The sequence below is a fragment of the Macaca fascicularis genome, chromosome 5 (genome assembly GCF_037993035.2).
Source record: "Macaca fascicularis isolate 582-1 chromosome 5, T2T-MFA8v1.1".
NCBI classification, from domain to species: domain Eukaryota; kingdom Metazoa; phylum Chordata; class Mammalia; order Primates; family Cercopithecidae; genus Macaca; species Macaca fascicularis.
In genome coordinates, this window is record NC_088379.1 from 115593346 (window position 1) to 115612593 (window position 19248).

At 40.4% G+C, this 19248-nt stretch overlaps 1 protein-coding gene across 27 annotated transcripts in view; it reads left to right on the top strand.

Moving 5' to 3' along the window:
* Positions 1-17284, top strand: part of EGF (epidermal growth factor) — a 100409-nt gene extending 83125 nt beyond the window's left edge. For 12 of the 27 annotated variants that reach the window (XR_012435023.1, XM_005555679.4, XM_005555686.4 and 9 more), the window contains 5 exons: positions 283-430; positions 5186-5353; positions 9521-9638; positions 13113-13194; positions 16218-17284. Coding sequence is in view for 24 of the 27 variants with exons in the window: in XM_005555679.4 (XP_005555736.3) it covers positions 283-430; positions 5186-5353; positions 9521-9638; positions 13113-13194; positions 16218-16471 (770 nt within the window). In the remaining 3 variants the exon portion in view is untranslated. Of the gene's footprint in view, positions 1-282; positions 431-5185; positions 5354-9520; positions 9639-13112; positions 13195-16217 lie in introns of those variants that run through there. The other 15 variants (XM_005555681.4, XM_074040300.1, XM_074040297.1 and 12 more) reach the window with 8 other exon arrangements.
* The last annotated feature ends 1964 nt before the right edge of the window (positions 17285-19248 follow it).

Genomic DNA, 19248 nt, shown 5'->3' on the forward strand with positions numbered 1-19248 from the left:
GTGACTCTGAATTCACAGGGCGACTTAGGATTGGCCATTCTTTTACCTGCCTCCAATATGCTTTACATATCAGATAATACTGAGCCCAAAGGAGGAACAGCTGGTTTCATAGTGAATGACTAAGGCCCGGCTAGGAAAGTGAAACTAATGTCCCTTCTAGTAGTTCTTCTGTAACTAAAAGATTTATGTCAAAAACTATTCACAGAAACTAGTTCCTCATGTTGATACTCGAATGACACTAATCCCTTCAGAAAGTAAAAGTAATGTCTTGGGTTCTTTTAGACTCTACTCCACCCCCTCACCTCAGGGAAGATGGCCACCACTATTCCGTAAGAAATAGTGACTCTGGATGTCCCCTGTCCCACGATGGATACTGCCTCCATGATGGTGTGTGCATGTATATTGAAGCATTGGACAAGTATGCATGCAAGTAAGTTAAACTGTCTTGCTGATGGCACAGAGAGATGCTATTCAGTCCATAACTTGTAGCTAATTTGTAAAATGTATACTTAGGATGTTTTTCTGCAATTAGATGTTCTTTTGGAAAAATATAAACATACACATATGAACCATGTGTGTGCACTTCATTGCATTTTCCTTGTGTATCATAATGCCCCCTTCCAGTTACTGGTGATAAGTATGAATCTAAGGAGTTGGTGATTTCCCCTTTTACTGAAATAATTTGATGTTAAGTATAGTCTAGGGATTAAATGTCTCATCCTGGTTGAAAAACTTAAGTGTGTGAGATAATTCCTTGAAACTTTTTTTTCCCATCAAATGTGCTTTACATTATGTGTGAGCATCGTGATCTGTTTCTGGATTTATAAAAGTTTCTTACCTATTCACACTGGACTTCTTGCCAGAGTCCAAAAATATTTTTCTCCAAAACTAAATATATGTAAATTTTTTCTTCACTTCCTAACAGTTGACTTTTACATTTTGTTGTTTAGTAACAATTGCTGATACTGCAGCTGCTGCTTTTTGCTCCCTTTTTGCCCCCATGAGGGTTTCACAGTGGGTGAAGTGTCAACCTGGAAAGGAGATTTGAGGAAGCCCTAACATTATGAGGCGCTCCCACTGTGCTCACTCCGAAAACCTTTCCTATGGACCCTTTAACAAAACCCAAACCCACAATAGCCAGTTCTGCCTCAAATTTTACTTTTAATTCATTTCATATTTTCAAGGCAATAGAAGGAAACTGATAGATACCAAAAAAACAAATAGGTCTCCCAGGGTTAGGCTCCTGATCCATTGATACTTTTCTCTGTGCCTGAGGGAGGGGTGATGAAATAGTCTGATCCTCACAAATAGCTACTATAACCTTAAAGTCTTCTCTTATTTCATCAGTAATAATGAACAGAATGACTAAATGCATGGAAGAGTAAGCTATATTCTGTGACAAAGCATATGGCCTTGCACTAGAAATCATGTCCACATGACAAAAATAGTGAAAAATTGCTCATGGATACTAGTAAAAATGACTCAGTCCTTATAGAATTCTGTTTTCATATTTATATTTACATGCTGTAATTTCCTAACCTATGATAAATTGGGTATTTGAAATAGTTATTGCTAGTTTTAATGTTAAGAATCTAATTGGTTTTGTCTGTTCATTGTTTCTGATCATCCCAAATAACGAAATTACAAAAACAAATGTCCAAATTTATTAGGTCATGGTTGTTTTCCTCCATGATACTTTAGATTATAAAAATCATTATAATAATATAAAGGGTACTACATATTGCATTTAGAACAATGTTTTCATTTGGATCTGATAGCATCCATTTATTAAATGATTGATGAACTCTTCAGCACACTGCTTTTCTTTCTGTCATTAAATCCTGATGAAAATATCATATTTCCCTGATAATGTTTTAAACATGAGTTGCTACAAATGACAAACTGGAGATAAGACTCAAATTTAAGGACCTTGAATCTAAAGCAATATTTAAAATATTACCAGAGTTCACAGTAATCTGGATCATAACCTTGTTTAAATTGTATATTTAATTAAAATGTGGTTTAATTAACTATTCAACCCTTGCCTCCTCCTGCCCTGATGACCTCACCTTATGTTTTATTAATTCCGTAATAACAAGTCTCTAGGAAGTGCTTTACCGGTCCAACTTTCATTAGAAACACTTCCTAGGCGGGCGTCATTCTGTACAGAGTATTCTTCATGCTGTAAGCAGGTTTTGGAAGAGCCAGCTCTTCCTTCCTTTCTTAGAGGCAGTGGACGTTCCCCTCAGCCACAGGAAACCACAGGGTGCCCCCGGGGTGATGCAGCAGAAGTGAGAGTTGAGAGTCTCCATGCCCGAGGTATTCCTCAAAGATTTCCTGGTTTGGAGATGCTCAGGAGGCTCCAAACCTGGGCTCAGAGGAGGTCCTCATTCATTCTGTCTTTCAGCCACCCTTCTGAGCAGGTCTCCTTTGGACCAAGATCCCCCAACATGAGTGCTGTGAAATGCTTCTTAAAAACAGGCCGTATGGTCAAATCACGTTGAGAGATGCAACATACTCTACCCTCAATTTTTTTGTTTTTTCAGGAGACCATCATTTTATTATTACTCAAGTTTGTCTCCCTGAGCATTCAGGGAGCAGAGTTTTTAAGGACAACTTGGTGGGTTAGGGGAAGCCAGTGTGCCGGGAGTGCTGATGTGTCAGGGATGAAATCATAGAGAGTCGAAGCTGTTTTCTTGCACTGAGTCAGTTCCTGGGTGGGGGCCACAAGTTCAGATGAGCCAGTTCATTGATCTGGGTGGTGTCAGCTGATCCATCCAGTGCAGGATCTATAGAATATTTCAAGCAGTGATCTTAGGAGCAGTATAGGGAGGTTCAGAATCTTGTAGCCTCCAGCTGCGTGACTCCTAAACCATAATTTCTAATCTTCTGTCTAGCCCTCAATTCTTGATTCAGCATATACCACAACACATTAAAAAGTCTTGTTTACCAGCCTGGGTAACATGGGGAGACCCCATCTCTACCAATTTTTTTTTTTTTTTTTTTTGTGAAGGAGTCTTGCTCTGTCTCCCAGGCTGGAGTGCAATGGCGCGATCTTGGCTCACTGCAAGCTCCACCTCTTGGGTTCACGTCATTCTCCTGCCTCAGCCTCCCAAGTAGCTGGGACTACAGGCACCCACCAGCATTTATTGTATTTTTAGTAGAGACGGGGTTTCACCATATGAGCCAGGGTGGTCTCGATCTCCTGACCTTGTGATCCGCCTGCCTCAGCCTCCCAAAGTTAGCCGGGTATGGTGGCACACATCTATATTCCCAGCTACTTGGGAGGCTGAGGTGGGAGAATTGCTTGGTCCCAGGAGGCTGACATTGCAATGAATTGTGATGGCACCACTGCACTCCAGCCTGGGTGACAGAGAGAGAGAAAAAAAAAAAAAGCCTTGTTTATCTGTATTGAGTCTAGAATGTCTCAAAATTATTTGACTATGGAAAGGCTAACTTATTTGGCCAGAGAATCTTTTGTTTGGTTTAACAGAAGAACTAATTCATAACCAAATAACTAGTATCCTGTGTTCCCCTCCCACCTTGGAAAATGCTGAATGACTATTCTGGGCTCTTATAAGACTCAGTGAGGCTCTGCTATTGCAGCTGACTTGGATCTCCAGGACTCTTGGCCAAGGGACTGACATATTCCTCAAGACCCCAAACTTTCTGAAAGGATCAGAGGTGTGGCCCATTAACATCCAGCAGTTTAAAAGTGGTGCTGCTAGGCATTGATAGTAAATGGCTGTAACCAAAGATAGCTAGAATGAAAACAGCATCCAAGAAAACCTGGAATAATGATGGTCCTTTATGCTTCTGCACTCAGATCGTGGTATCTCTTGCATGGTTAGTTCTAGAAGATAGCTTTTCAGAGGTGAATAGAGCATAAAACTCTTTTTGGAAGCAGCATGGTAAAGTAGAAAGAACATAGGCTTTGAAATCAGAGAACCATTGGAGTCAAATCTGTCACTCATAGTTGTGTGACCTCGTACAAACTACTTGAGCCTCAGTTTCCTCATCCAAAATATGGGAATATGCCATCAAAAATAAAATGAGTAAAAGTGCCTAACAAGGTGTCAAACATACAAGATGGTTAACAGGTACTAATCCATTTCCTTCCTTCCTCTGTGAGTGAGTTACCCAGCCCCTCTGACCAGCTAAAAGTAGAGAGAGGCCTAGAGCCCAGATCTTCTGGAGCTTTGTCCAGTGTTTTGTCCATGCTGCTGCTTCTCACTATGGGCACTGGTGTCAGTTCTCTGTATTTTTATTCCTTTAAGTCCTTTTGGAATAAAGTGGGGACATGGATGAACAAATAGTTGATCCAGGGCCCAAAGGAAGGAATTTTTAATAAGTGGGCATTACAGAGTGTTTAATAGGATGTTTTTCAAAGTTGATGCTTTTGCAAAGGATAATAGAATACAGACGTTTACCTGAGATCTTAATCGTGTCTGGAAATGCACATTCCCAGTAGATGGCAGCATTGCTTCATTTACTTCAAAAAAGTTCAGCAGTTCACTCTAGTGACAGTTTCACTAGTGGGACAGCAGGGTGTTTGTGGGCGAGCGTCCTTTTCCCTCCATACAGCTTTTTCCCCATTGAAGAAAATAGGCAATGCCTGTATGTATGTTGTTACTGGGTCTTCCCTTGCACTAGTAGTGATTTTTTTTCTTTAAAGGAAAAAAGTTTTCTCCGCAGACTAGGTTATGTGTTCTGTTCAGAAACTACACACATTCTTCTTTTATAGGCTGGTTTCAAGTGAAGAACTCTGCCTTCAAATTTTCCTTTCCTTTCACCTATACTCATTGCAATCTGGCCAAACATTTGTTTCCAAAACTCCCTTGGCTCTTAGGGCAGAGTTGCTTTGTGTTGGTTTTAAAAGGTGGCTCCTCAGGATTTTAGCCTAACAGAAACTGATCTTTAATCAATGTCCTGTAATGCCTTATAGAGGCAGTATGCAAATAATCCCCCAAAAATCCCAGAGCAAACAGACGAAAGGGAGAAGTCCATGCTACATTAACTTGTAACTCATAGCGCTTTCAACTGACCCCTGATGGATTTTCTATATGCTTCCAAAGAGCTGAGTCTAGAAATGCAGAGGTTGAGAGACAACTGAATATCAAGTGTCAAAACTAACAGCGTTTTTGGCCAGGCATCTCTGATGACCTCTGTTTGTGTGTTGTCACAGCTGTGTTGTTGGCTACATCGGGGAGCGATGTCAGTACCGAGACCTGAAGTGGTGGGAACTGCGTCACGCTGGCCACGGGCAGCAGCAGAAGGTCACCGTGGTGGCTGTCTGCGTGGTGGTGCTTGTCGTGCTGCTCCTCCTGAGCCTGTGGGGTGCCCACTACTACAGGTGACCCTGTCTTTCCTTTGGTACTGGAAACCTCTTTCTAAGACCTCCCAGGGGAATGCCTGCCTCCTTGAGATGAACATCTATATACTACATTTAAAACGTGAAGTGGACAGGGCACAGTGACTCATGCCTGCAATCCCAGCACGTTGGGAGGCCGAGGCGGGCAGATCACTTGAGGTCAGGATTTCGAGACCAGCCTGGTCAACATGGTAAAACCCTGTCTCCACTAAAAAGGCAAAAAGTAACAGGCGTGGTTATGCACGCTGGTAATCTCAGCTACTTGGGAGGCTGAGGTACGAGAATCACTTGAACTTGGGAGGCAGGGGTTGCAGTGAGCCGAGATTGTGCCACTGCACTCCATCCTGGGTGATAGAGTGAGACTCCGTGTCCAAAAAAAAAGTGAAATAACAGGACAATTTTTACTGTTAGCTCAGGATTTCATTGCTCTGAAACATCAGTGCTTTTACTTTTTCCTTGTTCCACTGCAGTCATTGTCCATACACCTGCATAGTATATGTGTTGTTTATCAATCATAATATGGTTTTACACTCCACTTTCTTCATTTAATTTTATATGCTCCCCCTATAGCCTGCATAACTATAATTTTTTGTGGCTGTCTTCCATTGAGTTGATTTCCCACAAAATATTAGAACTGTCATAAAAGAAAATCGGTATCTTCCCTAACTTGGAAGGAAATTTCTGGTCCTCAGATTTTGTGCTTTTAATAATTTCAAGTTAACAATTAAAAACTGTAGAACAATAACATTTATACATTCAATTCTTTAAAACTAACACTACATTAGGATGCAGGTACAGGCATCACACTGCTCATTTTCTGTTTTCTTAGAAAGTAGGACAGCTTCCTCTATTATCATCAATATTGAAAAGCATTTTATGTACTGTTATGGTTTGTGCTGTACAAAATCAGTGAGTCACAAAACTTTAGGGCTGAAGGAGACTTTATGGAATTATCTAGTTCAATCTTATCATTTCGTGGCTGGAGAACCTAAGACCCACTTGACTAATAGGTCCCAATTCTCGGAGAATGTACAAAATATCTGCTGCCACCATCTGTAGATAAAAATTTAACCACATTTACAGGTACTACACAACCACTCAAGTGGCAACTGTCTTGTGTTCTGGAAAATTCAACATATCAGCCAAGATGTACTTATCAGAGATCCTGTTATAGCCTAGTGTAGTGGTTAAGAGCACAGGCTCTGGAATCAGATTATACAGGTTCAAATCCAAGTCAGTGTCTAAATAACACCAGACATGTGTCCTAATCTCTGTTTTCATTAATTCCCTTTGCTATAAAGTAGGAGCAAGAATAGTACTTATCTTAAGGGTATTGTGAAATTAATTGGGTTAACCTAAGTAAAGGCTTTAGTGTAGGTCTGGCATATAGGAATTAATAAATGCTATCTGTTATTATTTTTATTTTCTATGAACTGTAACCTTCCCCCAAAAGAATCATATGCTCTAAGCCCTTTTCTACCACCTCTTGAGAGACAAGATTCTTAGGCACAAACTTGACATTTTAATTCAGTAGTCCATCGATAACATTGGACTTTTTAGCCTGGTGTGTAATCAATATCTTGGATATATGTAGAAAGAATATTGAATGATCAATGTTCATCCCATTGGACCATTGCCAAAGGACAGGGGAAGAAAATGGAAACTAGAAACTTAAGTTCATGCGTGCCATAATTATTAAGTATTTTTTCCTATTTGTTGTGTTATGACACAGTATGTCTTATGTTCTATAGGCATTTTTCAGAGGTCTGGATTGAAAGCTAACAGCAAATTGCTGCCTTTTTAAACTTGGAATTCAAAGACCAGTTCAACGAAAGATGACTATAGACTTTACATACCTATAAGAGTATCTTCAACCTCAGACTCTCATACACCTAAAATCAGAAGTGAAAGGACTATTCCTTCAAAAAGAAAGCTCGTCAGAACCCTTTCTTTTTCTTTTCACTGAAATGCATCCCGGGTTGTACAATTCTTTCTGAGCACAGCTATAGTACCACCTACTCGGGAGGCTAAGGTGGGAAGATCGCTTGAGCCAGGGAGGCAGTGATTACAGTGAGCTGTGATTGCACCACTGCACTCCAGCCTGGGTGACAGGGGGAGACTCTGTCTCAAAAACAAAACAAAACGAAAAAGTCTAATGTTTGTGAAACTAAATAAATTTTTCAAGTATTCTAATGTTATTAGTTTGCAACGTGTGATTTCTTGGAAGGACTCCCTTGTAAGAAAACCAACAGGAAGTATTTCATCACAAACTATAACTTTGTTTTTTTGTAGGTTTTTTTAACTTTTATTTTAGGTTCAGGGGTATATGTGAAGGTTTGTTACACAGGTAAACTTGTGTCACTGGGGTTTGTTGTACAGATTATTTCATCATCCAGTTATTAAGCCCAGTACCCAATGGTTATGTTTTCTGCTCCTGTTCCTCCTCCCACCCTCTACCCTCAGGTAGCCCCCAGTGTCTGTTGTTCCCTTCTTTGTGTTCCTGAGTTCCCATCATTTAGCTCCCACTTATAAGTTAAAACATGTGATATTTGGTTTTCTCTTCCTGTGTTAGTTTGCTAAGGATAATAGCCTCCAGCTCCATCCATGTTCCCACAAAAGACATAATCTCATTCCTTTTTATGGTTGCATAGTATTCCATGGTGTATATGTGCCGTATTTTCTTTATCCAATCTGTCATTGATGGGCATTTAGGTTGATTCCGTGTCTTTGCTATTGTCAATAGTGCTGCAGTGAACATTGACATGCATGTGCCTTCATGGTAGAATGATTTATATTCCTCTGGGTATATACGCAGTAATGGAATTGCTGGGTCAAATGGTAGTTCTGCAGTTAATTCTTTGAAGAATCACCATACCGCTTTCCATAATGGTTGAACTAATTTACACTCTCTCCAACAGTGTATAAGTGTTTCCTTTTCTCCAAAATTTCACCAGCATCTGTTTTTTTGTTTTGTTTTGTTTTGTTTTGTTTGACTTTTTATTAATAGCCATTCTGACTGGTACAAATTACAACGTTGTACCTTTGCAACTTTGGAATTGTTTATATTAGCCACTTGCTTCCATTTTTTTCCTTGAAGTCTTTGATTAAAACACATAATAACCCATACCATCTCTTGGTGCTGTCTGTGATGCCAGATTCACAGCAGCCCCTCCTATCCTTATCACTCTTCCCGGGATGTCTAGGTAGGGCTTTTGACAGAGGGTTGTATTCCTAGAGGCAATTAAGCTGCTTATCTGCCCCAGGACAGTAGTGCTGTTGTGGAGTCTCACAGATGCACCACTCTAGAGGCTACTGCTTTGAGGATGGGGATCCATCTCCATGCTAAATCTCCCCACCCCCAGCCCTAGTGAATGGCACCGTGCCCTGTGTAGACTTAGTGCTGAATGTCAAACAAGACAGTACTCTAAGAAACTGGATTTGGAAGCAAGATACCTAGTGTATTTCCTGGCTTAGCAACTATAAGACTTTCTTATATTGGGTCATCCACTCCTTCTGTTTTTGCCTCTAATTTCTTTATGAGTGAGAGATTGCAGTGGACCAGTAAGAGCAGCCTAGACTTTGTGTCATTATGACCCACTTCTTACACCACCATTGGTAGCTGTGTGCCTTAGTTGAGTCACTGCCATTTCCAAGCCCCAGTGGCTTCACTTGTAAATGGAGCTAACATAGTCTGCCTCACACAGTTGCTGAGATATTTTTTCCACAGATTGCCCCACTCCTCCCTGCAAAATTAGTAAGTTGTTTTTTCATTGCTATATCATCAGTACTAAGACAGTGCCTGGGGTATAGTTAGTACTCAATACCTGTGAATGAATGAATGCAAGGCTATCTCCCCCAACGTGCATGGGCATACATGCACGTGCACATGCGCGCGCGCACACACACACACCCTCTACCTCACAGAACCTTGGAAAGAGTGAAACACTCTCTGGATAGTATTTTCAGTTCTGCAGAAAAGAATGCCTTGAACATCTAACATTATGTTCCTAGTTATCCTCATATTTCTTCTCTCCCACACAAGTACGGAAATTTTAGTAGCAGAAATAGTTAGTTGTCCCTGACCATCACTGAGTGGGCAGAGTATTTTGTTTTGTTGTGAGATTGTCTCAAATTTTGGCTTTATCATAGGACTCAGAAGCTGCTAACGAAAAATCCAAAGAATCCTTCTGAGGAGTCAAGCAGAGACGCGAGGAGTCATAGGCCTGCTGACAGTGAGGATGGGATGTCCTCTTGCCCTCAACCTTGGGTAATGTGACCAAAGCCGATGAAGCAAGGAATTGCCTTGATATTAACCCCTGTGCATTTTTTCTATTTTTTCACTGAGTTCAGAATGACTGGAATCGGTTATAGCTTCCAGCTGGTGTCAATGTTAGCCAAGACCACATCAGCTAGGGAGGTCCTGGGTGGGAGGGTGGGGGAACTGTGTCATTAACTAAAGGAATCAGATGAGTTATAATAAGGCCATAATTTAATGGCACAATAACTTTTTGGAATTTTTTTCTTTCATGTAGATTCTTTCTATAACTTAGATTTGTATGTGTTATGTGAAGACTTTCCATATTTTTAGTTGACACATTCCAGACAGATGTCTTAAAAACCCAAGATTATGCTAATTTCCTTCCTTTCTTCCTTTCTTCTCTTTTCTTTCTTTCTTTCTTTCTCTCTCTCTCTCTTCTTTCTTTCTTTTTTTCAGGATCTTGCTCTGTTGCCCAGGTCAGAGTACAGTGGTCCAACCACTGCTCACTGCAGCCTTGACCTCCTGGGCTCAAATGATCGTCCCAGCTCAGCCTCCCAAATAGCTGGGACTACTTGCACACGCTGCCACGCCCAGCTAATTTTTCTATTTTTTGTAGAGACAGAGTTTCACCATGTTGCCCAGACTGATCTCAAACTCTTGGGTTCAAGCAATCCACCTGCCTGGGCCTCCCAAAGTGCTGGAATTGCAGGCATGAGCCCTGCACTCAGCTCTCATTTTCTTAATATTTCTTTTCTCATACACATTTCAACTCCCTAAATTTCAGTAGCAGAATAGCTGCCAGATTTAACAAATAAAAATATAGAATGCCTAGTTAAATTATACTTATACTGAAAGTTCAAATTTAAATTCAAAGTTAAATTTAACTGGGTTCTGTATTTTATCTGACAATCCAAATGTTTTCCAAAAAGCACAGAGGTTTGGGAAGTTCAAGATGCTTCATAAATCACCCACTTCGGTAACGGATCTTGGAACACTAGAGGGCAGTCTTGAAACAGGTTACACATTCTTGAATCAGTTAAGGGAATTTCCATTTCTAGAAACCTGTCAGAGTTAATGACTGATTCAGTGCGTGCTGTTGGCATTATTTGTGGTATGTATTGTGGAAGAGACTGGAATGTATGGCAGGTCCATGGAGGGTTGAATCCTTAGGGAAGAGCTATTAGAGAGAGGTTATGGAGGAGCAATGTTTGGGGTCCGTCCCACATGATTTCCCCTACTCCCCAGTTCCCAACTCACTGTGAATTCCCGGAAAGTAGCTTTCCTGTGACTGTGCTTTTGACTACCAATTGATCATCTTTTCCTACCTGTAATAGGCATCCAGTGTTTCCTTGTTTTTTTGGTTGGACTCAAGTATGGGGGGAAAAAATAGAGGCTGGGCAAGGTTGTTCATGCCTGTAATCCCCATGCTTTGGGAGGCCAAGGCAGGAGGATTGTTTGAGGCCAGGAGCTTGGGACCAGCCTGGACAACATAGCAAGATCATATTTCTTTAAAAAGATTTACAAAAAGCTTTGCTGGGTGTGGTGGTACACACTTGCAGTTCCAGCTAGTCTAGAGGCTGAAGCAGGGGGATCACTTGAACCCAAGAGTTCAGGGTTGCAGTGAGCTGTGATAGCACCACTGCACTCCAGCCTGAGTGACAGAGTGAGACTTTATCTCTAAAAAATTAGAAGGAATGTGAATTCTAGCCTTATTTTCCCACCAATTGGCTATCTAATCTTCAGCAAGTCCTTTAACCTATGCAGACCTCTGCTCCCCACTCAGTACAAAGGGTTTAGATTAGATGATCTCTAAGATCCCTTCAGTCTTTATCAGTTCCAGAAGTATGTGATTCTACGACTTAGCTCTAGAATATACTTGCTTCTTTGAGGGCTCATGACTTTGTGAACTTCTAAATTACCCAGATTTCACTTGTCAGTCTACATGGTATTTCATTCAGGTTTTGAGTAGCAGGTTTAATTCATCTCATTAATTCATCATCATGGAAATGAAGGAGAAACACAATCTGTATATGTCTATTAAAAAATCAAAAGCATTTGCTGCTGTCATGAGCAGCTTGTTGGCTCAGAGCTATGCTAGGAGGCCTGGGGCTGCCGAGCTAAGTCCCCCACAGCCATCGTAACTGTCCCTGACAGCAACTGCTGCTGTAGGTATCAGTGGGAATAGGAGGGAGCTGAACACTCAAACTAGGAGAAGCAGCAGCAGAAACAAATCTAGTTCCATTAGCTGCTTTTCCCACCTCAGCCCAGAATTCCGGGACCTATGTTCTTCTGGCAGAGAGGCATGAGGTTAGAAAATTTGCAGTGCGCAGGGTTGGGTTTTGACTTGAGACAGAAATAATGGGCATGTGTCTTTAAACAGTGGGTCCTGTGTTTATTTTGCAATGTGTTGCTGCGGGAGATCATTAATGAGGAGGAGATGAAGCATGATTTGTATTATAAAAAGTAAGAAAATGAAAATACATGTTCTCTGGATTCACCCTTCCCTTACCAACATTTCCCTGTCTTCTCCCTGATTGACTCCACTCATCATCCCTTTCTACACCTTTCTCAAAGGAAAATGTGGGCAAAGAGATTCTTCTCTACTCCTCTTTCTGTTGTTTCTGAATTGTGTGCTCCTTTCTGTGGAGTGCCCATTTCTGAACCAATGGAGCCTGATCAGCCAAAACCTTGGTGCAGTCCTTGCCCTGGTTACTGATTGACAAGGAAGGATTCACCAAATGATGTCCTTTGTCCTGTTGTATGGGGTCACTTCTTTTCTTTCCTGTAGCGTGGGTCTGTTTTAATATCTAATCTATCTAAAGTGAATGAGAGCCAGTGAACTCTGGTCAGCCTGCATTGCAAGTGCCCAATCAATTTTTGATAACACAAGTAATGACAAAAGTAATCATTTTGCTGACTGAAGAGAAATGTTGTTGTTGTCTGTTCCTCCCTATTAAAATTCCAGGTCCCTAGGCTGTTCAACCAGCTTGCAAAATTGTCATTGCACAAGATTAGTACCTTTAAGGGCCCCAAGTTACTCAGAACTTGGTACATGTTTAAATGAGTGTTATTAATGTGTGTGTGCGTTTGTGTGTATGAAAAGTTGTAGTGCATACATATATGAGATATTATTTCCCTGGCCTGTGGGCAGTTCTTAGAATACTTATGAATTCTTGGATTGCTTATGGTAAATCAGTGGCCTCCAGGAATCCATCACCTAAAAGCTGAGATTCCAAAATTAGAATAGATTCTTCAGTTAACATATTGGTAGTGCCTAGTTGCTTTAAGAGAAAGTAACACAAGGCTCTTCACTGAATGTCGAATCTCTCTTTAGCTAGAAAGACAAACTTCACAGGGTCTTTCTTCTGACCTTCACTTTCCATAGGATGAACATCGTAAAGCCATGGACTTTGATTCAATGTATGTTGAGATAATTTGTGAACTATAACAATATCCTCTCTCCCTCCTTTTTGTTATCTGCAGTTTGTGGTTACAAAGGAACACCAAGACCTCAGGAATGGGAGTCAACCAGTGGCTGGTGAGGATGGCCAGGCAGCAGATGTTGGTCAGTTTTTATCCCTGGCTCCTGATGAATGGTTATTTTTACTTAGATCCTGACTGTTTTTCAGTGAAAAGTCTCATTTAACCACACACACACAAACAAAATAACTAAACTGTATATGCTATGTGAGTAGCTGGGCTGTATTGAAATGCCATGGACCTGATTTGCACTGGAGTTCTACCTTATATGAGGTTACCATGTTCACTCAAAACTCTAGTCACAAGGCAGCCCGTGTTCTTGCACTTTGAGCAAGAACACGATGGATGACTCCTTGATTTGAATTGAGTTTTGAGGTCATTCTTAGGGTCCAGGATCTATACTGGTAGCTGTAAGTATAGTCCCAGTTAAGTTGTAAATGGTTCCAAGAAAACGTGTTCCATGTTCAACTCATCTAGCGGGAAGGGTTTCTGTAAATTTAAGGTGATCTGAGGATTGTCCTGGGGATTTCAGAGTATTCAGATCTTATCAGGGGCATGACCTTAGCCAGACACCTGGCTGTGTATGAAGTCCAGCCAAGCCACTTGTGGAGAGACCATAAAATCAACCCAGGTTCTTAGGAACTCAGTCTACTTCAGATAGAAATGAACTCACATACCCTTTGACATAACACTTTTTCCAAGAGTTGTATTATGATCAACCTTTTGGGTTTGGGTCTCAGATTGAGTTTTGTTTCATAGGAGAGGACATTGTTTCACAGGCCAAAGGCATTGTTGACCATGCCTTTGTGCCGTGAGCCTTTGGAAAGCTTTAGAGAAACTTTTAGCCAACAAAAACTGTTCCTCTGCTAATGAAAAGAGCTAATGAAATATCAACTCCAGTTATATTTTCTGTATTTTTCCTTCTTCAATGTGCTTATTATCATAACCTCCTTCTGAGATTTCTTTCTGGAAAGAACATAGGCTTCTCGTTTTGGAAAACTCACTCTAAATTCCCTTCTCATACCTATGTTGCCATGAAACCCCCAATACTAAATTCAGTACAACTTTATTACCTAATTTGAAGAAGGCCTGGATATTAAGGTACACTTAAGAATTGAATATGAAAACTACAATAGATAACATAGTTTTTTTATATGGATCATTACTTTCCCCGATAATGAAAAAATTCAGCATTTTCAAAAATTTGCTTCAGTGCTTATTGTTATTGGTAGCACTATTGAAAAGTAATGGAATATCTTGTAGTTACTACTTTTCCTTGAGCAGCTAAAAGTGCATAATTCTTTCTTATAATGGTAATCCACGATAGAGGCACATATAATATAATTTTGCAAGCTAATAGCACAATGCTTTGACAGGAATTTGGTTAAACTTAGAAAAGAACTAAGGATTCATTACAGTTAGCTGAGTACTCTGGAATATATTAGAATGTCTCTTTTGCTGTTGTTGCTTTTTTTCCCCTGCACTGTACTGCAAATAATTTGACCCATTCTCTGTGGGCCACTCATATAACTGTCTCCCAGCATGAGTGATCACATCCCCGATCATGTCCAGCTGTCTCATAAATGCCTGGGGTGAAAGTGCGCATAGAGATTGGGGTGGGGGGAGATCAAGTGAGGAATGAAATAAAAGATCAAGTTTGGCTCTGAGCCAATCTGTTCTGGGCTCCTGGAAAACTCATTACAACACAATACTAGTGTAGTTCCATAAAACCATCTTCACTGAGCTCAGCTGACATCAGTTGACACAGGTTAAGTGCAGAGTACATGCTAGGGGCAGCTGACTATGCCAGGGGAAAGGAAACGAAATACATCTAAAATCTGAGCTCAGACCAGGCACAGTGGCTCACACCTGTAATCCGGGCACTTTGGGAGGCCAAGGTAGGCAGATCACTTAAGGTCAGGAGTTTGAGACCAGCCTGGCCAACATGGTGGAATGCCGTCTCTACCAAAAAGTACAAAAATTAATCTGGCATGGTGGTGCACACCTATAGTCCCAGCTACTCGGGAGGCTGAGGTAGGAGGATCACTTGAGCCTGGGAGGTGGAGGTTGCAGTGAGCTAAGATTTCAACACTGCACTCCAGTGAGACTTCATCTCAAAACAAAGATAGAGTGAGACTCCATCTCAAAAACAAAAAACAAAAAACCTGAGCTCTATCTACTCTCAAGTCATTTGTGGTCCAGATGGGGAGACAGAAGTACACAGTAAAAGCTAAAGAACAGGTAGTACAGGTAGTACAGTTCTTTAAATCCTCTCAACCAACCTAGACTATTTTAATTTTTAAAAAAAATTTTAAGATGTCAACCAAGACTATTTTAATTTTTTAAAAATTATTTTAAGTCAAGGTCTTACTCTGTCACCCAGTCTAAAGTGCAGTGGCTTGGTCATGGCTCATTGCTGTCTTGGCCTCCCCAGGCTCAAGCAATCCTCCCACCTCAGCCTCCTAAGTAGCTGGGACCACAGGCATGCACTACCATGCCCAGCTAGTTTTTTATTTTATGTAGCAATGGAGACTCCCTATGTTACCCAGGCTGGTCTTGAACCCTTGGGTGCAAGCCATCCTCCCACCTCAGCCTCCCAAAGTGCTGGAGTTACAGACATGAGCCCCTGCACTGGCCTATTTTAATTTTTTAAAAATTGGGCCCAGGGTGGGGTGTGGTGGCTCATACCTGTAATTCTAGCACTTTGTGAGGCTGAGGTGGGCGAATCGCTTGAACCCAGGAGTTCAAAACCAGCCTGGCCAACATGGCAACCCCGTCTCTACAAAAAATACAAAAATTAGCCGGATAGTCCTAGCTACTCAGGAGGCTGAGGTGGAAGGATCACCTGAGCCTAGGAGGAAGAGGCTGTGGTGAGCTGTGATTGTGCCACTGCACTCCCGCCTGGATGACAGAGTGAGATGCTTATCCAAAAAAAAAAAAAAAAAAGAAGAAGAAGAAGAAAAAAAAAATGTGCCTAGAATAGTTTGAAAATGGGTTATCTTTGTGTCTCATTTTCAGGCCAGTTCTTCAACCACTACCATTTAGGGTTTCTCTTGCCTATCTATTGTGAATGATATGAATATTGAAATTTCTTTTGTCTTTGTATAGGGTCAGTGCAACCAACTTCATGGAGGCAGAAGCCCCAGTTATGTGGAGTGGGCCCAGAGCAAGGCTGCTGGATTCCAGTATCCAGTGATCAGGGCTCCTGTCCCCAGGTAATGGAGCGAAGCTTTCATATGCCCTCCTATGGGACACAGCCCGTCGATGGGGGTGTCCAGAAGCCCCATTCTCTCCTATCAGTTAACCCATTATGGCAACAAAGGGCCCTGGACCCACCACACCAAATGGAGCTGACTCAGTGAAAACTGGAATTAAAAGGAAAGTCTAGAAGAATGAACTGTGTTGATGCACAGTATCTTTTCTTTCAAAAGTAGAGGAAAACTATAGGTTTTGGTTCCACAATCTCTACGACTAATCACCTACTCAAGGCCTGGAGACAGATATGTAGTTGTGCTTTTGTTTGTTCTTTTAGGCAGTCTCATTGCAGTCTTATTTTCAAGTAAGAGTACTGGGAGAATCACTAGGTAACTTATTAGAAACCCAAATCAGGACAACAGTGCTTTGTAAATTGTGTTGTCTTCAGCAGTCAATACAAATAGATTTTTGTTTTTGTTGTTCCTGCAGCCCCAGAAGAAATTGGGGGTTAAAGCAGACAATCACACTGGCTTGGTCAGTTACAAAGTAATTTCTTTTATCTGGACATAACATTTATATCAATTTCATGAAATGATTGACTATTATAATACTGTTAAGATACAGTGTAGGCATTTAACTCCACATTGGCATGGTCCATGCTGATAATTTTGCAAAATGAATTGTGATGAATCAATGAAAAATGTAATTTAGAAACTGATTTCTTCAGAATTAGATGGCTTATTTTTTTTTGAAAAATCTTTGAATGAAAACATTTTATTTTTAAGATATTTACACAGGAGGCTTCAGGGTTTCTCAGTCATTACTGTCCTTTTCCCCTACAGAATTTTCCCTCTTGGTGTGATTGCACAGAATTTGTATGTATTTTCAGTTACAAGATTGTAAGTAAATTGCCCGATTTACTTTCATTATAGATGATGTATTTCTTCTAATTATTTAAATAAAATCACCAAAAAAATAAATATTTTATTGTACGCCTGGTTAATTAGTTAATTATAGTCTAAGGCAGTGCTAGAGTTGAACCAAAATGATTTGTCAAGTTTGCTGATGTTTCTGTTTTTTGTTTTTTTGTTTTTTTGTTTTTTTTCAGAAAGAGAGGATAGGATCTCACTCTGTTATCCAGGCTGGAGTGTGCAATGGCACAATCATAGCTTAGTGCAACCTCAAACTCCTGGGCTCAAGCAACCCTCCTGCCTCAGCCTCCCCAGTAACTAAGACCACAGGCAGAGGCCACCGTGCCTGGCTAAATTTTTTATTTTTATTTTTTGTAGACTTGGAGATCACACAATGTTACCCCGGCTGGTCTTGAACTCCTGGCCTCAAGCAAGGTCATGCTGGTAATTTTGCAAAATGAATTGTGATTGACTTTCAGCCTCCTAATGTATTAGATTACAGGCATGAGCCATGGTGCCCAGCCTTGTAACTCTTTAAAAAAATTTTTAAATCTACAACTCTATAGATTAAAATTCCACATAGTGTTCTAATTAAATATTTTTCTTGCAGCCAAGGTATTGTTACTACAGATAACACAACCTGATATGGTAACTTTGAATTTTGGGGGCTTTGAATCATTCAGTTTATGCATTAACTAGTCTTTGTTTATCTTTCATTTCTCAACTCTTTGGACTTTGGTGATACCAGACATCAGAATAAAAAGAAATTGAAGTACCTGTTTTCAAATGGATACTTCATAAGAATTTTGGTAAAGATTTGGTGATGAGGAGGATGACTTGAGGTTTGTGGATATTAGTTAATTATTCAGTATGATAGCTCGCCCAGGTAATTTAGATTTTTCTATATTCGGTTTTACTTTCATTGACAATTAATATCCTGGAGGATCAGAAGATTTGTCAATTTCTGCTGAGTCACTGGCCTAGAAAAATAATAACCATAATTTCCCCCAAGGTTTTCTTTCCCTAAGTGTGAATATTTTTTCTTCCTCCAAAAGCTCACTTTTGGGTTTAGATTACACTTTTGTATTTTAGCACCTCTTTCTTTAGGGTTTCAATGATGACAAAAGAAATGACACGAGACCACAGCTACCCATAGCATACCATTATCTTTGTACCAGAAAAATCCTTGTTTCCTTTTTAATGACTCTGGCCCTTAGAAACTGGGACCCTGCTAAGTCCTTGACTAGGCTATCCACCAGCTCCCGGTCGGATTAAAGAAAAAACGCACTTTGTGTTTTTTAATCACCAACCACCCTGCAGAGATATCTTCTTCTGGCGGATTCACATCTTTACCAGTCACGTCCTTTTTTCTTTAAAAATTCAAGTTTTAAGAACAGCATTTTCGTGTAAAAACTTGATTTGTGTTTTTTCCAGACTGAATACTTTTCCTCCCTAACTCTCATGGTCTCATTGCATGCAGTGCCTGGTTGAGCTTCTGTTTGACTAAATGGCACCTACTCTGTATAAAATGAGCATTCTGGCCTCTTTTCTAGCATCTAATAAAGGCTTAATACACTGTATTCTTTTGAAACCATATGATTCCAGTCCAACTATTAGCCTTGATTTCCAATTGATGTTCTTTTCATGAGACTAAATGATTATTGTGATTGTTGAAAATGTGATAGCAGCACTAAAGTATAAATCCTTAAAAAACACACATACGCATGCAACCAAAACCAACAAAAGGCTGAAAGAAACAGAAAATATCTAGTCAATTTAAGTAGCTGTGACAGGCAAAATTTTTGGTTTGCTTTTACTTTTTATTTCCTCTTCATTCTTTAAGTCTTTAAATGAGAAACCCTTTTCCGCATTGGTTCATTCTGAAGTAGGAATTCCAAACTTTCCTATTTGGAACTTGACAGGGTTTCTGTAGCTAGAGGCCACATGCTAGCAACAAGGAAAACGCCAGCTTTACACGCCTGATGGCTTTGTACTCTGTGAACCAGGTAAGCTGTAACTGTTTCCCAGACTTT